General features: G+C 35.1%; 1 protein-coding gene across 1 annotated transcript; it reads left to right on the top strand.

The window, feature by feature from the left end:
• The first annotated feature begins 1,776 nt into the window (after nucleotides 1–1,776).
• On the top strand, nucleotides 1,777–20,838 carry CTCFL (CCCTC-binding factor like). Its single transcript, XM_044661134.1, has 10 exons — nucleotides 1,777–2,346; nucleotides 2,716–2,953; nucleotides 5,414–5,584; nucleotides 6,740–6,873; nucleotides 10,033–10,153; nucleotides 11,201–11,350; nucleotides 14,382–14,542; nucleotides 16,171–16,353; nucleotides 18,033–18,156; nucleotides 20,684–20,838. Exons 1-10 carry the CDS (start codon nucleotides 1,777–1,779, stop codon nucleotides 20,836–20,838), a joined length of 2,007 nt encoding a protein of 668 aa, XP_044517069.1.
• Nucleotides 20,839–21,790: the final 952 nt, after the last annotated feature.

The raw sequence follows: 21,790 nt of genomic DNA, 5'->3' as shown, positions 1-21,790 counted from the left end.
ATTCCTTTACATGCAATTGGGAAATATTTAGCTAAATAAAAATAATTTTAAAGTAATAAAACGCAGGGAGAACATGTTAAGCTATAGCTAAAAGGTAAATTCAATACAGGCAATTAAGGATAAGAATGTGTATAATGATTGACTTGAATCCCCGTGGAGCACCCCCAACATATGACTGGTCCTTGGGGGGGGGGGGGTTCCAATGACCTTCTCCTGAACTCTGCCTTGCAAAAAAAGGACACAGTTACTGTTCCCGGCCCATTATCTTGCCCACCCTTGCACGATGCGGTTCACTTTTCTCTTGTTCTGGCCTCCACCTTGTCTCTATCACGGTCTTGTCAGTTTCTCCTGACTTCTTGCACCTCATCCGTTCTCTCCTGATTTCTCCCCTCCCCCTTCCCATCTCTCCCATTTACTCTTCGCACTTACCCACTCTCTACCCCCATCCCCCACCCTTATCTCCCCTCAACCCCTCAGTGTTTGCAGCCTCGTTCCTACCTCAGCTCCTACTGCTGAGTTTGCGCACCGCCTCGTGCCCTATTCTCCCCAGCCTTCCCTCCCCCAACCAACTCCCGGCCACACCCTTCCCTTCCACCCCTTCCCCCACTTCTTCCCACCTAACTCGAGGCTTTAGAGTGGCTGGCACGAGCTGCTGCGGAGCTGACCGCGTGGCTGGTGGCCCGAGGAGGCGAGTCTGGATGAAGGCCACTTGGGGGGAGGGGGCGTGGGGAGGAGGACTCGTGGCTGGAGGCTGGGAGCATCGCGTGCGCCCAGCGTGGGAAAGGCTAGTCCTGGAAAGCTGCGTCCAGGGGCGGGGGTGAAGAGTCCTGGGGGAGGGGGAGCTGGGCTCGTGGCCAGCCTTTTGCCGCCCATCGGCGTCCAGTGGTCTGGGATTAGGGGGTCAGCGGGTCAAGGGGCGGGGGCTGACCAGTGGCCACGAGGACGGTCTGGGGGAGCAGGCCTGCGTGCGTGCCTGCATGGGGCTGCAGCGGAGGCCTCCACCTCCCCCTGAGCGATTAAAGGGCCTGGCCCGGGCTGGGGGTCTGGGGTCGAGCCCTTTCGCGGGGAGGGGGAAAGAAAGGAGGTGGGGAGGAGGCCCCAGTTAGCGGAAGGCGGTTGACCCTCTCCGGTTAACGAAAGGCAATAATGACCCTTCTTAGTTAGCTAATAGCAATAATGGCCTGGCCGGGCCTGGGTTAGCAAAAGGTAATTGGCCAGACCAGCTGAGGTTCTTTGGCCACGGTTGACAAAAGGCAGTAGGCCCAAACCGGTTTAGTGAAGGCAGTGGGCTTGTCTCCTTAGTGGAACGCAGTGGCCGACCCCGGTTAAGGGGAAGACATAGGCGGTAGCCCTACCCCGGTTAAGGGGAAGGCGGTGGCCCGACCCGTTAGTAGAAGGCAATGGGGTTGACCTGGTCAGGAAAGGCAGCAGACCCTTATCTCAGTTAGCAGAGGGCAGCAGAAGGCAGAAAGCTGGGGGCCAGCCCATGTGAGTGAAAGGCAATGGGCCAACCCTGCTTAGCAGAGGAGCGGCCATGCCCCAGTTAGCGAAAAGCAGGCAGTTGAGCTGCCCTGTTGAATGGAATAGTTAGCGAAAAGCAATAGGTGCATCTGGTTTTAGCAGAATGGCTGGCCCGATTGTGGAAACACAGGAGGCTTCTCTTTTAAGGCTGGATGTGTGGATTGCCACAAGATCGGGCCAGAAAGGTTGCAAAAGGCAAGGCCCGGGGTGGCCCCTGACATAGACTCCTTGGTTTCCTTGGAATAGGCCTTCAGAATGGGGACGGAAGCCTCTGCCTCACCGGAGCAGTTCACTAAGATAAAAGGCACGGATCTGATTCAGGAAAAGGCCAAGGAAAGCGAAGTAGACAAGGTGTCTAGGCTAAAGGAGAGACAGAACAGCTGTGGCCTGGAGGTGGATTGTTCCTACGGCGTCCTTCAAGCCAAGATTGTGGAAGGAGAGTTGGAATTGACCCCCCAAACCCAGGAGAATGAGAAGCACATACTGACGCTACAAACTGTGCATTTTGCCACGGACGAAATGGACCACCAGGAGATGACCGTGCAGCCGGCAGAAGGGATGCATGTCATGGTGCAGCAGGGAGAGAGTGGTTTGCAGTCCTTGCTAGTGTTGCAGCAAGACATAAATGTCGAGTCAGAGTTAAATGAGATTCCGCACCAGAATTTGCACCACTGTGTTGCAATAAGCATTCAGGAAGAGGTCTTTTCACTTCATGAATTGGAGGTGATGGAGATTAATGTTGTAGAAGAAAGTGTTGAAATTTCCAGTGAAGAAGATAAATTGACAGTTAACCCACCATTAGATGAAAACACAGAATTGGTAAAGGTAGAAAAATTTGTCTCTATTTTTAAAGGGCAACACCTTTTATTCTCTGCAGAAGGAGTGAAGTGATTTTTCCATTTAAATTTAAAAACAAATCCACATAAAGTGCTCAGGGTAGTAGTATTAGCACTGGTTAATGTCACATTCTTGAGATGGAGAGTGAATAAATTTCTTAGGAAATATATATTTTAGACATTTATTTTAGCATGGAAATTGATTAGAACTCAGTTAATGTTTCAAATCTGAATAAGTTTGATCCTTCTACACTTTTTAAAAATCATGTATTGTGTAATGTATTCAGTGTTCTTAGAACAGAAAAGCCTAATTGATTCCCCTTATATTTGAGTGAATAATTGTATTTTTATTGATTAGGATGAAGGCAAAGATATATATGGGGCTCAAGATGAGGTCCCTCAGCTTTGTGAAGAAAGAGAAATTACTGATCAAAAGGAAGGTTTGTTTACCTTTGAAAAACTAAGAGAGGGAGAAAAGGAAGAAATCATTCTATTACCAGCCAACTCAGAAATTGAAGAACATGAGGATATACCTTCATCAGAACAAGATGTTGATGAGGTTTCTGGAACTGCAAAAAATCAAGCAAAGACAAAAGGTAGGCAAGATTAAAGTAATTTAGGTTATATTAAGTACTTGGGAGTAGGAAAAATAAGAATTGCAATTTTCTCAAAGAAGGAGAATTCACTTATCCTATAAGAAAAGGGCCATAATTCTGCTCAAAATGTCCAACAGGTAGGTGAGTTTTAGTTGTCTTTATAATATTAAAAATGAATTACAAATGGATTTTTTAATAAACTTTTTAGGGGTTTTTTTGGTCTATACATATAATCTATGAAAATTTCCAACACTGACAAAAATCAGCAACTCCTTTGTGATTTATGGTTATAGAGAATTGCCCAGGGCATTTATGTCTTGCTTCTCAAAAATAGCACTTGAGCTTGGTCTTACTAATTCCAAAGCTAGCCCTCTATTCACCACACTGTTATCTCTTTTTAAATAAATGAATTTTTTTTAAATCGAGAAAGATGTTTTAACTAACATAGTACGAACTTGTTTTAAAATGGTAGTAGAAATACAGATATCATTTGTTCTCAGAGTCAGTTTTCTATTTTTCCATGGTGCTTATTTGCACAGAAAAGATTTGACATGGTTTCTTAACACCTTGCATAATTCATGCATACCCCAAAACAAAAATTATTTTATAATATGATAGCTCTTATTTGGAATGCTATGTAAATACCTCTACTTTTAGATTGTTAATTCCTATTTACTTGTTTTGAACAGAGCAAAGCACAGTGTGGATATTCAATTCAGTTAAATTAGTATATGCCATTTGATAGTGATTTTAGCTCAACTCTTAAAAAAAGCTATTTATAGAAATTATAGCACAAGCCTAATTCTGCTATTCCCAACCTAAATGAAAACATTCGAGCCTACATTTCTGAATTATTAGTATCATCAGAAGAAATGAAGCATTTTTACGGTGGCAGTTTGGGGATATTTTGGTTGACTGTGATTTAAGGAAAATCATTCTATCAGTTATTCACAGCCCTAGTTCAGAAAAATTTTAAATTATAATTGCTTTTGAATATGTTGCATAGATTTTACTTTAGTATTTTAAGGATCCTCAATTTCATTTATATAAGTACTCTTATGCTGATCACAGCCTCCTCCATGCTGTGATAGATGATTTCGACCAAAAAAAGTATCAGCAGATAACCATTTCTCTGGTGGTAAACCTGACCAAACTTAGCTGTGCTGTGCTTAGATGATACCTGTGGTCTCTTGCAGAGGCCTTATTTAGAACCATTTCAGCTTCCTACAGTCTGCTAAAGCTTACATCTTGCTCTTCTGACTCCTGAGAATTCAGGATTACCTCTATACCTATAATAGACAATTAATAATTGTTGATTATTGAGTTTTATTGATTTGAGAGTCAGTGAATCCACATTTTAAATTAGGCATAAAATTTGTAGTTCTGTCTTGGTAAAGAAGTGAGAATGCATTCTGAAAGATTATCCTGACAGAACACAAATTCTCACATTTACAAAGCCTTTGAATATACTTATGTGTGACCAATCAAATTATTGTTTAAGCAATAGAAGCCTAGCTGATTTAGAGGATTTTGTCACCAGAAGATATCCTTTGAGCAAAGATAAACATTTTTTGACCATAAAAACTGTTTATCCACCATTGCTTGCTACCTGTGCAACTTTGACCCAGATCTAGATCTCAGTTGCCTTGTCTCTAAAATGAGGGGATTGAACTAAGCTTCTAGAGCCCCTTTCAGCTCTAAATCTATGATCCATTGAATTGCTATGATCAAAGGCACAGTAAGTACATGCAAGGATTTAAGATTATGCATACTGATAAAATCATAGATGTTTGTTAATTCTTATGTAAGTGAACTTTATAGTTAGCTTGATGTGGCAGTAGAGTCATACTTTTATGTTTGATGTCTGGCAGAAGCTGGATGGCTCAATGGATTGAGAGTCAGGCCTAGAGATAAGACGTCTTGGGTTCAAATATGACCTCAGACACTTCCCAGCTGTGTGACCCTGGGCAAGTCACTTAACCCCCATTGCCTAGCCCTTACCACTCTTCTGTCTTGGAATCAATACACAGTACTGATTCCAAGATGGAAAGTAAGGTAAAAGTTTTTTTAAATGTTGGGTGCCAACCATGTATAAGGAATAGCAAACTGCTTGCTGTTTCCATGGGAAGGAAGGATGGAGAGAATGTGGACCTCAAAATGTTAGAAAACAAATGCCAGAAATTGTTTTTACATGTAAGTGGGGAAAAAATAAAATATTACCCTCCCCCCCCAAAAAAAACTTTGGTGCCTACAGTGCAAGATTTTTTTTCTCCCCAATTATTTAAGTAGAGTAATATCTGTAGAATATATAGTATGTGTCTTCTTTGAGCTACTTCATTGGATTTTTAAAAGAAGTGTTGTCAGATTAAATTTGATTAAGGGAATCTAATGGTAAACACATTTAAAAAATGAATAACTCTCTTTGTAATTGAATGTAAACTCAACGTTTTTATCCTATAGATGTAAAACAGACCTTCCATTGTGAAATCTGCATATTCACCTCTTCTAAAATCTCATGTTTTAATCGTCATATGAAAACTCACTCTGATGAAAAACCCCATATGTGTCATCTCTGTCTGAAAGCCTTCCGTACCGTTACCCTTTTGCGGAATCATGTGAATACACATACAGGTAAAATAACTGTGGGAAATACATTTCTTTGATTTGCTACCATAAAAATAAAAAAAACCTTCATCTTCTACTTAGAAACATGTTACAGGATTTGAGTAATTGTTTCTTGTTAACTAGGATTAGACTATAAGAGAGAGGTGTGTTTCAATATGAAACATTTCAAATGAAACCAAAATATAAATAACATATTCTAATTGCACATTTGTAAATAAGTATGATATTAAGATTATCCAAAAAAGGTCATAGAAGTAAGTAATTGTAAGAAATTGTAGCAGATATGCTTTTAACCTTTGTTGTTTATATATTCCAGAAAGATAGTGATTTGCAAATCTGAGCTCTAACCATACATTTTTAACAGACTTAATACAGTAAATTAATTTCAATTACTAATTGATTGAAAATCCTACCTTTGAAAAGAAGTTGTAACTGAAGGTAATGCTTTAGTAGCTGAAGAGTAAAAAGGAACAAGAGGTAAATCAAGGAAGACAACTCTTAAGTGGGTAAAAACGTTTTAAGACCTCTAAGTATGGGTTATTGTCATCTTAGAGTTCAAATGTGAGTGGTTAATTATGCATGTTCAGGAGAGATAAAATTTAAAGGAGTGGTAATCCTGGGAGAGGAAAAGGTGGAGGAATACCTTTGTGTGCTTGTGTGAGGTATCTAATAGTATAACTTTGCTAGTGGTACTCATAAAATTGAGTTGAGTTTGGATAATGTATCAACCTACTCCCTCAGTACCAAATAAATACTAAATACTTAAACTAAATACTTAAATTAAAAAGTGATCAAGATATTCTCCCTGTAGTTCAAGATACTGTAGGAATCAGAGAGAGAAGGGTTGAAGAAGTAACAGTACTATATTTTTAATATTTTCTTTTTTTCTCTTAATATTAGTAATACCACAATGAAACCATTTAAAATCTAATTACAAATTCCTAAATGTTGTCTTTTTTTAATTATGCAGGGAAAATGTTCTTTGCTTAGACCTGAAATAGTTTCCTATTGTATTAATGACACATTATGGTTTAGCATTGTCTTTTCCTTTTTCAAACTGTTGAAAATTTGGCATGACTCATATTATAGATTTATTGCTGGAAAACTTAATGAGTAAACTTCACTCACAAAATTTTAAAGTAGAAAAACATTGTCTTACAGGAACCAGACCATATAAATGCAGCGACTGTGACATGGCATTCGTGACTAGTGGTGAACTTGTACGGCACAGGCGTTATAAACATACTCATGAGAAACCGTTTAAATGTACAATGTGCAAATATGCTAGTGTAGAAGTAAGTGCAGTTCTAGATCCTTTAGCATATTTATTTTTCATATGCTTTGATATTGTCTTATAAGAAATTGTAGCAGATGTACTTTTAACCTTTAATTTGTGATGTATGCCAAAATGAAGTGAAATACAAATCTAAACTATAAACATATATTTTAACAGAATTAATACAGAAAATATTAAACCATTTTCTACATTTTCTAAAGTTCAAATAGGAAAATATATTTCTCATTTTCTATGATTATTAAACAGTAAGGAAAGTTATACATAAATGTCACATGAATACACATATGCTAATTAAATAAAAGGTAGAAAAACTAACTTCTGTAAATGAATTTGAGGCTATTTAATTTCCTTTTGAAATAAACATTTCTCTAAATCTGAAATTTTAGAATAATAAAGACCTAGTTGGAGATCATCTATTTGTAGCTATTTTTACTATAATATCAGAATGAAACTATGCTCAAGAAACACCACAGTTTTATTATTTTGCCAAGTATCTTAAGGTAGAATTCATTTGTGTTCAATTTTTAAGTGACTTGAAAATAGATTTTATCTGACCTTTTGGAAGTGCAGTCTATTTTGAATGTTTTAGTATAACTCAGTACAGTTGAGAATTGACCATTTCTTGCTTTCAAATTAAGGGCAAGTTGCCAAAATCAAAGCAACTGCACAAAATTTTAAGCATCACTATTTTCAACTCTCAGGTGCAGGAAGGCTGCCATTTTAACATTTAGACTTATGTGTCAATTATTTGCAAAGAGAAAATATATTGCAATTGTACATAACAGCAGTCTCATGTTTTCAAGTAAAATGACAGCAAAACAAAAATCAAGTTTCACTGTCAATTATCAACCCAGTTATCAGAAAAATATTTAGGGAAAGATACATTGGCACAGTGTCCTGAGACTGATGGAAAGGGAAACATTACACATAAAAGATACTAAAGTAGCATACTAACTTAAAATGAATAACAATGGAATAATGCTATAGTTTCTTAAGCATATAAGGTACCAGAATCTTAATTAAATGACTTGAGAGGCAAAAAACTTCTTTTAAATGGCCTGTATATGAAATTTAGACAGTTTGTAACTTTATCATGAAGTATTTAAAAAATTATGTTTTTAAATGTAGCTACATTGGGTTTTGGGGAATGAAAGGAATATGGGAAGTTACATATTCTATCACTTTGCATTCTACCAATTCTGCTTTTAAACTGTGCCAGCCAAATGACACTCTGACCCCAAAAGTCAGAGTCCACATTGTATATGCTAGAGGGAGAATTTGAGTTGGTTTTCATAATCATGTAAGGTGATTATTGGTGCTGTATCCCACTCTTTGCATTTGGAATTTTACATTGGAATGCCAGTGTAAGGGCTGTCAGCTTCCCTGGGCTTCCTTTTCTCCTTCTCCTTCAGCACATCATAAGGAAAGAAGCCAAAAGCTTGATTGAGTCTATCTTTAAAAGCCTCCAGAAAAGGAGATTCCATACACAATCTACCCTGGTAACCTATTCTCACTCATTGTTAAGGAACTTTCTCTAATATCTAATTGAAACTTTTCATGCCATAATTTAAACTAGTTTCCTCTTGTTCTACTCTTTCATGTACTTGAAAACAAAAAGAATTGCTACCCAGTTTTTTCCTTCCTGAAGAAATTTAGTTCCTTTACATTATTTGTATTTTCTGATCGTTGACATTGTTTGAACTTCTGCACACTCCCTTTTTATACCATAGATATCATATGCTATAAAGACAAGTGATGCACAATACGTAACTGTGTTGTTAGGACTTTTGCAGTTGTGTATATAACATGAATGCCATTCATGGCCTTTCTATGAATGAAGAATGATGCCTCTGCAGCCTAGCCGAACTTCATTTTGGTGGCTGCAGAGGAAGGTTCGAGGGAAGTGAAGGAACGAGTTACCTAGGTACAGAGGATTTTCCTTCCTGCAAGCAGTTCTTTTTACAGTTCTTACCTTTTGTGTTCGAAGTGATACTAAGTATCAGTTCCAAGGAAGAAGAGCAGTAAGGGCTAGGCAGTGGGGGCTTAGTGATTTGCTCAGGGTCACACAGCTAGGACATGTCTGAGGGCAAATTTGAATCCAGGACCCCCTGTGTCTAGGCCTGGCTCTCAATCCACTGAGCCACCCAGCTGTCCTCTGCAAACAGTTCTGTTGGTGTCGTATATTAAAATAGAATGTCATTTGTTCTATTTAAAGTGTGGGGCAGAGAATGAAGAGAGTCCAAGAGAAGATCTAGAGATGTAGGAAAACACACACACAAAAAAAACCTAGCTTTCAATTCATTTGCCAGAAGGTGCTTCCTAGAAAAATAAGATCCTCTCTTGACAACCAGTATATTCTTATAGAGGCAAGGACAAGTCCTGTTGATTTCATTAGTATAGGGACCTCCAATGGGGGAAACTCCTTCCAAAGTTCCATCTGCACAATTAGGTTTGGGATAGAGCCTGGACCTAGGATTTAATCGGTGCAGGAAGCTACCAGGTGAGGAAACCCGTCTCCCCAGGCAGGGTGTCCCCTTCTCTGGAGCTCGCAGTCTCCAAGAGTTGCCCAGAGCCCTGAGAACCGCATGAGCCAGAGGAGGTAGTACTCTTGTGGGCTTGGGCTAGCTCTCTCAACACCTGCCCAGCGATTCTAAATAAGAGCCCACTGGGAGCGGTGTTGGAGGAAATTATGAATGCATTGTGCATATTGTCTTGTCTCAGAAGGATCTAACCATTTAAACACTAAATGGTTCTGATAACATTAAGGCAAAGTTACAACTTGATGGTTTTTGCCTTTGTGCTTCTAAAATGTAATATAAACTTTGTAAGTGTTGAGTCTGTGCTGCCATAGAAACAAAATAAAATGCAGGCAATTGAGCAGCTAAAACTGAAATTTTCCTTTGTAAAGTGAAGGCAAATAATAATGTTGCTTAGAGCTAGATTTTAACCTACCCATTGTTCATCTGCTGATTACAATATGAAATGCCATATAATGCATTACTGTCTCTTTTATTTTATTTTTCAATAATTTGTATGAAATGTTTTGATTGAAAGAAAAATAATTTATTTCAATATATATATAAGTATCATCAGGTATTTTGGCATACAATTTGTTTTTTTCAACAAAGTTTCTAAGTGTCTTCCATTTCTTTATTAGGCAAGCAAATTGAAGCGTCACATACGTTCACATACTGGAGAGCGTCCTTTTCACTGTTGTCTCTGTAACTATGCTAGTAAAGATACCTACAAGCTCAAAAGACACATGAGAACTCATTCAGGTAAAAGATTTTTCATATTTAAGTTCAATCAAGTAATTCCATATACAATTTGATAGTGTTATGAATAATTACATATTAATTATAGATGTTATAGAATAATTGTAGGTCATAGATTTAGAACTGAAAGGGATCTTAAAAATGATCTTGGACAATCCCTTTGGTTTACAGATGAGGAACAAAAGGCCTAAAGAATTTAAAGGACTTGCCCAAGGTCACATAATAATAGAGCTGAGATCTGAACACAAGTCTGATGTGTACTAAGTTTGATTCCAAATCCATTGTTTTTTCTACCACACTTAATATCTCAAAGTAAATCTGAATGTTATATTTTGAGATTTGAATATTGATATATATAACTTCTCTAAGTTAACATCAATAATGATTATATTTCCCTGTTTATTTGGACTTAGAGTAACTTATTTCAGAACACAAGATATTTTCTTTTCTGAATTTTTGTAATTCTAAAATCAACCGGTAAAGTGACTTAGATGATCTAAATGACAATAGCAGTGTGACCTTTAGGAAGATACTTAACCCCTATGGGCTTCAGTTTCCTCATCTGTGAAATGATAGTGTTGAACTGGACTATTAAGATCCCTTTCAACTTAAAACCATGCCTCTTGAATTAAACTCAAAGCTTTTGACTTAATTGGGGATTTAGCATGCCAGAAAGGTATTCAGACAAATAGTTAAGCCAAGGAACCAAAGAGTAAACAAAACATAGATACAAATTAGTGTCATGTCTTCATTGAAGTTTTTTCTCATTTTCTCCACTGCTTGATTTGTCAGAACATTCCCCTCCTAAAATTTCCTTGTATTTATTTATGTGTGTATGTTGAATCCCACCCAATAGTGTGTGAACTCCTTGAAACCCGGGTTTTAATTTTGGAGGGGTGGGTTCTATTCTCAATGCCTTACCTATCTAGCAAAAGTAGAACTTTATCAGGTCTTTGTTTGAATTACTTGGATTGCATTGCATTTGTCTATCATCATGGCAGATCTTGACTTAATCTTGACACATATTTCATCTGTTGTCCTGTATCATAGGTGAAAAACCTTATGAGTGCTACGTCTGCCATGCCAGATTCACCCAGAGTGGGACCATGAAAATACACATACTGCAAAAGCACAGTGAAAATGTACCCAAACATCAGTGCCCACATTGTGCTACAGTCATTGCAAGAAAAAGTGACCTCCGTGAGTACTGGTTATTTTGTCAGGTTGATGCTAATCTTCTTCCTCACATGCCTTAGTTACCTCTGAGCCATTAGAAAAGTATTTCTTCAGGAAGTGATCTGGTGCCACCTTGTGGCAGGAGTGACAGCCCCAAATATCGGTATAGCTCTCATTTTCAACACTCGTTCACATACATTTTCTTACTGGATCTTTGCAAGAAGCCTCTAAGATAGGCCAGGCTGCCATTAGGCTGAGAGCAGTTAAGTGACATGGCCAGTAAGTGGGAAAGATGAGATTAGAATCAGCTCTTGACCCTAAAGCCAGGGGCCTCCCTCACAGCACACTTCTTCTCAAATGGCTTTTGAGAGTTAGGAATGAGTATTTGAAGCCAATCAGTTTGGTTAAAAATGAAATTATGAATATAAATTATGAAATTAAGTCAATTTTGTGAAAATTTAAGATCATTAAAGATCAGGATTGGATACTTTTGTTAACAATGAAAAATAGTAACCAGTTGAGATAGTTAGGGTTTTTAAATTGTTTACATTTCTGTTAATAAATTCAAGGATACCAGGATCATAAATCCTTAGTCTTGGAAAGGATATTAGAGAAATTCTGAAATCCAGGGAAGAATCCCTTTATACTGTCCCACTACTTGAACATCTCCAGTAATGGCAATATTATTATCTCACAAGCCCATTCCGTTTTTGAATGGCAATAATTATTTTAAACAATATCATGTCAAATTAACATTTGCCTTTAACTTCTGCCTATGAATTCTAGTTCAGTCCTCTTCTACACAGGGTAATCCCTTTTCCACAAGATAGCCTTTTAAATATTTTAAGACAGCTATTATTTTTACCCTAAGTCTCCTCTTCTTCAGACTAAAAATCTTCAGTTCATGCAGCCATTTCTCATATGAAGGCTTTCTAGACTTCTTCCTGTCTTGGTTGTCTTTCCAAGATAAGCTTTATTTTGTAATTGCTCTTTTAATGTGGCATGGAGTTGTACATTATACTTCAGATTTGGTCTGATCAATGGATGTTGTGTTTCTGTTCAGGTAGCCAAAGTTTGCCTCGACTTCTTCCACAGCCTTACTACACAATTGTCTCCTCCTAAGCCAACAGTTAAACTTAAACACCAATTAATTCATGTATCCCTTCTTCTATTTGTGAAGTTGAGGTGTTTTTTTTTAAAGAAAGGTGGTCCCACATATTTACCCACCAAGAGCTTTTTGAATGTGTATATATTATTCCTCCCAGTTTTGTGTCTCGCCTCTCCTGGCATTGATCCCCTCAATCATTTAGTCTATGGCATAAGGGTCTTTGAATCCATCTAACAATACTGCATCTAGCTCACATTTCTCCAATTTAGAGTTTATAAAACTTTATCATGTTATTTCTGGAAAGCACTTCAGAAATCTTTCATTTCCCTCTCACCTCTTCTCCCCTCTACCTCTTTGTTTTATATGATGAGAACACTAAGGCCCGGATGTCTCCAATTTTCTTTTTGATTCCTCAGATATTACAGACAGAAGTTCCTGAAACACCTGTACAAATTGTTTCTGTGCCATTGGTGATAATTTCTTTAGGCCTGAAAACTTAGAACTTTTAAAAAGAGCTTTCTTAATATATTCTTACTTTATACTTCAGTTCTCTCAAAATCATTTTGTTTCTAAATTTGTGGAACATTCCAGTTGATGAAAAAGACGGGAGTCAAATAAGAGTTGATTTTTAATTAATTTGCTTTTCCTTGTCATATGTTAACATTCCTCAAGCAATAAGTCCTATTCCTTCATTATTGTTTTCCTTGTTAATTACTAAATAAAAGCTCCTTTTTTTACTGCCATTATCATTTTTATCAATTAGTTGGTCAGTTTGGAAGTTTAATCTTTGATGTCATAATTATAATGGATAAGCATCTCTAATGAATCTTTATAAGATAAGATTCCCTTACCTCTTTGCTCTTTTTCCTTCCTTTTCAAAAATTCTTGTTGCCAAGACTTCTTATTAATGTTTTACCAGACATCTAATGCTTTATGTTATTCTAATTGATAAGTTTTAGTGCTCTAACCTGTGCTTGACTTAAAGGTAGAAAAGTGTGTGTGCATAAATATATACCTATATGGTATCTGTTTACACACAACATGCACATATGTTGCATGTATGCAGACACACATGTGAGTATGATGCTTTTGTTGTTGATTCTGAGCATTCAAACACAGTGAGTATGGTATAGTTTATTAGGTTCCCAGTGGATCTTTTAAGAGTACATGAATTTCTTAGAAGCATTTTACTTAGAAAGCCCTAATATTTTTTTCATTTTTCCTTAGGAAAATAGTATTGTTTATGTCACAATTAGTAGTTTATATGTGGTGTGTCCCAAAAGGCTTAATGCAGTTTTAAGCCTTGTTTTCAAAAGAGGGAGGGAGTGCTTTAAACTATGCTAAGATTTTGGGGACACATTATGGGCCATAATTCCTGTGTGCATTGGTTTGTTTAGCCTACTCAACTCTCATGTTTTATTAGAAACAGAAGCTATTTGAATAAGTATGAGTCAGCATAAGTAGGCTGTATCAAAGCTATGCAATTACCAGCTTTTTGTTTGGTTTCTTACACAGAGTATCACAGAATTGTCATGCCTAAAAGCCTGATTCAATTTAGCAAAAATCACAATATAGCATGCTTAATCAGACCTTGATAAACATCTCAAATGAGATGAGCACCTGAAGTGTCGTTGGTTGTGACTTACTTAGTATTTTTAGTGCTTAAATCTTTAGAATAGTAACTAGCAATTACCAAATATAATCTTAAATTTTAAAATAAAGAGAGATACCTCATTTTTTAGAAGGTGGAAAGTGTATGTATGAAAACCACCACTGTTCTCTGGTTCTATAGCCAAGGAGCATCTATTAAATTAGCTTTTAGCCTTATACCAAATACCATTTTCTAGTGAGAAATTTTATTGAAGAGAAGTTCTAGTAAATGGTTCATTTGGAGGGGAGAAAACTAACTTTATTCTGTTAGGTACACTGATTTGTTAATTTTTTTAGGTGTCCATTTGCGAAACCTACATTCCTATAAGGCTGCAGAAATGAAATGCCGTTACTGTACTGACGTCTTTCACGAACGCTATGCTCTCATTCAGCACCAGAAAACTCATAGAAATGAGAAAAGGTTTAAATGTGATGACTGCAGTTACGCCTGCAAACAGGTATTTTTTGTGTCAGTGTTTTTTGAGCTTTGGAACGCATGACAGTAGTATATGGTAGGTAAGAATCAGGTAGGCACTCTTTCACTTTTTAATATTTTAGTGAACCCATCCTCTTTTTAAAGGACTATTTCAGAATATTAGCACTAGAATACTGGAATGACAACCACTCTTACCTCCCTACCTCCTTCCCATGGTGAACTTCTAGAAGGATAATATACATAGAAGTTGGCTAGGCATGGATGGTTTACAGTCTTCATAATTTGAGGGAATATCCACATGATGAAATCATTGATCTATTTAAGTATTTCAGAATAATAAAAAACCTTCCTCAAACCAGTACTTTAAAACTTATTTCCAATTATAAATATTGATTGTGAGGTAAAAAAAGATCATAAAGTATTAAAGTGCCCACTTTCATTCCACCTCCAAAGATCAACTCATTTTTCTGACAACTTGATTTCTCTCAATGCCACCACCATTCTACTAGTCTTCTAAGCTGGAAACTTTGGTGTCACCTTAAATTTCTTCCTCTCCTTGAGTCCCACATTCAATTATTAGCTAAGTCCTATAGATTCTACCTTCAAAGTGTCTCTGATATTTATTCCCTCATATCTAGTCTTACTATTACCACCCTAATCTACGTTCCTGTTATTGGTAGCTTGGATCTTTTGCCTCTAGTTTCTTTCTTTAATCTCAATCCATCCTACTTTCCAAATCTCTGTGTCTATGTGGATCCAAAACTTTCAGTGGCTCCCCATTACTAGCTACATAAAGCATTGATTTTTTAATATAGGATTAAAAACATCCACTACTTAAATCTATTAGAAAGGGATGACTAGATTCTGAGAGCAGATAAGAAGTTGTTGCAGTAATCTGAAAGAAGTCATGAATTCCTTTCAAATATTTACCAAATATATTAGGTAAAATTTCTTTTTTGGTATGTTTTTTAAATTATTTATAATACTTTTGGGAATTAGAGTATCATTTTTGGAGAAATTGTTTCCAATCCTAGAGATCTTCTGAACTTAGAGTATAGATTAGATAAATGTTCACCTTAAAAATTTTAATTCATGCAACTTTGAATATAAGAATTGGCATCCAAACTCGTTTCTGTTTTTTGTAGGGGAAAAAATGAGGTTTAGTTGCAGGACCAGGCACACCAAAGATATACTGCATGAGGGGCAGCTGGGTAGCTCAGTGGAGTGAGAGTCAGGCCTAGAGACGGGAGGTCCTAGGTTCAAACCCGGCCTCAGCCACTTCCCAGCTGTGTGACCCTGGGCAAGTCACTTGACCCCCATTGCCCAACCTTGCCAATCTTCCACCTATGAGACAATACACCAAAGTACAAGGATTTAAAAAAAAAAGATATACTGCATGACTTGTAATCATTCCCATAGGTCAAGGAACATGTAGATGAATCCATTTTTACAATATTATGTCCTTCATCATCCTTTGGGGGGGGGGCAATTCTGAGGTGATTCACAGTTGGAATCAACCAACGATTACTTATTGAGGATTGCTGATTACTGTGATAGATTATGTGAGAGAGAACAATCAAAGTATATAATACTTGGAATGACTTCTTTAAAAACTTGGGGGTTTTGCTTAATTGGGTTTTTTCTTTCTAGGAGAGGCACATGAGAGTACATAAGCGTACACACACAGGAGAGAAACCATTTACCTGCCTTTCCTGCAACAAATGTTTCCGACAGAAACAACTTTTAAATGTTCATTTCAAGAAATATCATGATAAAAACTTCATACCAACTGTTTATGAATGCCCCAAATGTGGCAAAGGTTTTTCACGATGGGTAAGATAATTTAAGAAGACCTAGTTAATTATGGAAAGATCCTGTTATGGCAAAGACAAGTATCATACTGGAAGAAAGCTTTCTCTATTGGAAAAACTTTGCAGGGTGCTGATCATATCGATTATACCTTTATTATCCTAAGGCACACAATTTAGAAAGTTTTAATGCCACTATAAATTGCTTTTTTGTTGTTGTTTTGTTGGTTTTAAGGTTTTTATGTTTTATTGATCCTTTTCATTTTTTACAAGTTATTTTTTAAAAACTGCCCTTCCCCTATAGAATTCTCCCTTTTGACAAAGAAAAATGGTCACCCAGAACCAGCTCATGCAATGACCAAGTCAGACAACATCTGAAATATTTCTCACTATAGTCTTCCACCTCTCTACTGAAAGGAAGGAAGTATATTTCATCAATGATCCTCTGAAATGAAAATGAGTAATTGCATTTCTGATACCTTTTAATGTTGTTTTCATTTGTTTTATTACTATAGTTTTATATATTGTTTCCTGATTCTAATTTATTCACTCTGCAACAATTTATATAAGGCTTCCAATATAATTCATCATATTCATAATTTCTTACAATATTCCATTATATTTATATACCATAATTTGTTCAGACATTTCCCAAATAATGGGCAACTACTTTTTTCCAGTTGTGTTGCTACTGCCAAAGGTGTTCCTATGATTATTTTGGTATATATGGAATTTTTTTCTGTCATTGATTTCTTGGGAAATATGCTTAGTAGTGGGAACACTGAGTCAAAAGGTTTGAATAGTTTAGTGTGTTTTTGTAGTTGAGAGTCAGATAAAGGTGGAAACCTAGTATGAATTATCATCAAACAATATCACTCTAAGAATTTTATAACAAATAAGTCATATACAAAAGTAAAACTTTCCTGAGAAGCTCTTCAACTTTCTAAAATAATAATTGTAGAATAAAGGGTTTGGACTAAGTGATATCTATGACTTCTTCTATCTTCTAAACTATGATTTCTTCTAGCTCCAACAACTACAATTTTGAGTTCAGAAATTATTTCAATGGTATTTTTTTTACTTTATGGAATATACACATTCTAGAAAATCTGACTGTAAAGTGACTGTTGTAAAACAAGACCTATATTTTCCCTGAAAATTTCTCTCAACTGAAGTAGTTTGGAATGTTGAATGTTCTTTGAGCAACTCTCTTGCCACACTTTGAATAATATGCATTGCTTTTTTAGCAACAGGCTCTTTCCTAGCTTGCTATACCATATGTTACTTTATCATATTAAAGGAATTTCTTCTTATTTCTCCTACACATTCATAGCACCCCAAATTTAACTTTACTTTCTCCTTAATAGTATTTAATAAATAATGTTATGATAGTCCATGACAGTAAATGCCTTTTCATTTAATCTGAAAATTCCTTAAGGGAAAAGTTTTGGGGGTTCTGTTCATTTATTAAAAAGATCATCTGTATAATTCTATAAAATGCCATAAAACAAAGAACTATTCTGCTACACATGGATGAGAATGTCTGTACTAATGAATAGTGTCATCTTTATTTGTACAAAGTGATTAAGGGTAAATATGGTCCAGTGTTTTCCCAGTGTTTGTGACTTAGATCATAAATATTTTGCTAAAATATTATAAAATAGTGATACTTTCATTATGCTGACTGACATATTTTACCAACAGAATAATATGCGTAAACATTCAGAGCTCTGTGAAGTGATAAGAGGAAAGGCTGTTCAATCAGCAAAAGGAAGAAAAACTAAAAAGAAAAAACAGAAGGCCCCAAAACAAGATGTAAAGGAAGAAGGTAAATGCCCTGTTTCATGAGTCTTATAGAATTCATAAGATCTAATGGACCAATACAAATCCTCTGCCTTTATAGCATAGAAATTAGGTTTCATATTTGCCCAGTTAAGTTAGATTATCTCTAATTGTTTTTAGGAATGCATCAAACCAGGTAAATATACAGCATCTTCAAATATTAAATACATAATTAGAAGTACAAATTAAAATATACTTTATTTTAAATTATAATTCTAGTCTGTAATTTTTCTAAATCATTTCAATGAACCCAGTGAATATTTTTTAATTCTCATGTTGGAGACTATAAAATAGTGATATTCTAGTGATGATCAATAAATTATTGTGTTCTTTAGAGGTCATCAGTCAAACTCATACTTGTCTCTAGGCAAGATAATGCCATAAAAGCATCTAGAGTAAATATTTAATTGTTTATTTTAAAAGGTTACAAATGTTATTACAATTGAATGTCAACTTCTAAAAAACAGAAGAAATTTTATTTTTTAAAGTCTATTGAACAATTTTTACCAAAAAAGAAAGAAAAATCTTGCGGCCTCATGTTTGATTAATAAATCCATGTTTAGTTTTTTTTTGTTTTTGTTTTTGTTTCCGATGTTTAGTTTTGATACCAAATAATCTTGATATAATGAGCAAATCTGTAAATGTGCTGATAATCTCTTTTGATTAAGATTCCTAATACAAATAAAAATTAGAGAAACATTTAAAATAATTATTGATGTAAATAAAATTGTTACTATTATGTTATTATTATATTAAATTGTTACTATTATGCTTTAGACACTTGTTAGCAACACATTTTCTTTGTTAAGCTCTGAGTTAATATCTGCTAACTACTCATCTTGACTATTGATGCTGAAGTAAGGATGAAAATGTTTTATAAAGGAACACAAAACATGCATATCACTAAGAATTTGCTTTCCTATCTAAGATTGCCTTTTAAACACCAAATTCTTTCAGATTGGACAATAAAAGATTGACAAAATTAGCCAATTTCGAATAGATATTTAATTTTAAAATAATGTAATTAATCATGATGGAAAATGTAAGGGGAAATAACAAGAAAAGAACATAAAGAGGATAAAGGAAACACGAAAGTGAAATAAAATTAAGCAAATTTTATAAAAGATGAAAGTATTATGTGAATTACTGCCCAAGATTTAGAAATTGTTTTTGATGGCTAAATGATGTTCTGTCATTTTTAGAATCAGAATTTTCATTTGGGGATAATCTCATCTGTTGCGATTGTTAGGAATATGAAATATAAGAGTCTAATAATAATAATTCACAAAATTTGCAAAGTCCTTTATATCCGTTTTCTCATTTGAATCATGTAAATCTATGAAGTAGCTACTACAAATGTTATTGTCCCGATTTTCCAGATAATGAAATTGAGGCTCAAGAGAAGCTAAAGTATCTAAAGTCACACTGTTAACAAGTGTCAGGGATTCTGAACTCAGATTCTCCTCCCTTCAAATCCAGAATACTCTTTACTCTGCCAAACTGCCTATCTTCCCATTCTGGCTACCACTTTTTACTATAGTCAAACTAGAATTCTAGTAACTCTGATGGTTTCATTCTGGCCATCTCTAAAAAAATTGATACAATTCTCATGGACAATGCAGTTGAGATGCTTCATTTGGCAGTTGATGTTTTTACTCATTTTAATGTTTCTATCTTACTCTGCTAATAAGAATAGGACATTTTCCTTTAGGACATACTAGTCTTAAATATCCAAACCATTTTATAGGCCTCTTTCGAACATTAAATACAGTGTTATTTTTTTTTAAGATAGGGAAGTAGAAATGACTTACAACTCCTTGCATTGGTATAGATTAATAGCATTTTTTTTAAAAAGCCTTCTATAATATTTTAAACTGAACCCCTTCTTCCTTCTCATGTTTGTTGCAGGAAAACAGAGAAGCCCCTAAGGGTATGAAAAACAGTCACTTGTGCAAATATTTAGAATGGTGTTTTGCAATCCTGATTACCCAGATTTAAGCTTCCTGAGAATGGGCACAAAAACCTGATACTTCATATGCTTCACAGCATCTAACACAATGCCTTGGATATATGTCAGGCACTCAGTAAATATTTGTTGATTAAACGGACAAACTAGAAATAATAGACAAATGGAAAGTAGCAGCTTTCTTTTTTATTACTGCAGTTGTGTCCGTTTCTAACAGAAACAAAGCTGTTTTGGAAAAAATAACTTCAATTGTTGAACTACTATGAAATAAAATGTTGACTTTCTAGAATGTATTTCATATTTAGAGCAACCAGATGCAATCAAATACTAAGCCGATCTTTGAAATATATAATTTGAGGGGCATAAATAGTAAAGGCACAAAGCAGAAGTATTATTTGATCATCAGAGGAATAGTACTCTAAAATATTTGATTTCCTGCTTTAAATCAAGTTACTTTCCAGCATAAATTTGAACACTTGCAGTTTATAAATTTTGATTTTAATGTATCATTACTAATGTCAGATATGATCTCTTTTTTCCTATAAAGTTGAGCAGATGTCAATTGAAGATATTTCCAATGTAAACATAGAACATCATACAAATGAAATTGTTCCTGTTGGGTATGGAATAGCAACAGATGTTGCTGAAGAACAGAAAACAGAAGTGACTTGTGAAATGATCCTCAACATGATGGATAAGTGATGCAGATTAAAGTTTTGTGCTTCCTTTTAGTACCTCATTTTTAATTAAAGAGTTTTTTCAGTGTCTTAATCTAAACACAACATTACCACATGGTTATAACAATTTATTTTAAAGAACTTTATTTTAAAGAACTACAAAGTTTGTAGTAGGGCCTAGAATTGCTTATTTACTAGGGTAGTATAAGATGTTTAAAAATCTATTGAAGTTTATTTTATTCATACAAGTTTTGTAAAAGACTTTTATTCTGAGTCAAAGCATCTTAATTTGAAAGGCATTAACTCATTCAGATATCACCTTAGCAATTCATAGTTTAAAAATTATTAGATATTAGATATTAGAGTTGCTCTTTTGATAGTAGGCCAGATTGAATGTCATCTTATGGTAGTAAATAGTCAAAGCCTGAATTTTTTCTGTTTATTTAGATACATGTACCCACAGTATTTCCAAACAATTTATGTTGTTAAAAATGTATAGCACTTAGAAAAGTTAACATACCTCTTCTGTAAAAGCTGACACTGCCATGAACTTTAAATTACTATTTTTGGTGATAATGCTTTTATTTAAATCATCTTTAAACTGTATAGTAGTTTAATTTCCTTTTATGAAATAACTTGAAAAATGACTCCATATGAAATGAAAAAGGATAAAAGGATTAGCCTAGAAAACAATGAAGAATATATGTGGAGAAGTTTTAAAAGAGACTTACTTTTTAGAATTTTTATTATCTGTTAATTATGTTTTAGGCAGATGTAAAACTCCCCTAAACTCAATATCAGATAGTTAAGCTATCACCTACTTGTACATCAATTCATACTTATATTGTTATTTAAGCTAATTTATAATATTTCTACAAATAATTGGCAAAATAGAAAATATTAATTATATTTGTGAAACTACCTACTTTTGAAATTTTTATTTTATTTTTTATTTGTCTGTTGATATGGGAATACTT

The sequence above is a fragment of the Gracilinanus agilis genome, chromosome 2 (assembly GCF_016433145.1).
Source record: "Gracilinanus agilis isolate LMUSP501 chromosome 2, AgileGrace, whole genome shotgun sequence".
Classification (NCBI taxonomy): domain Eukaryota; kingdom Metazoa; phylum Chordata; class Mammalia; order Didelphimorphia; family Didelphidae; genus Gracilinanus; species Gracilinanus agilis.
This window is presented reverse-complemented; position numbering and strand designations above follow the sequence as displayed.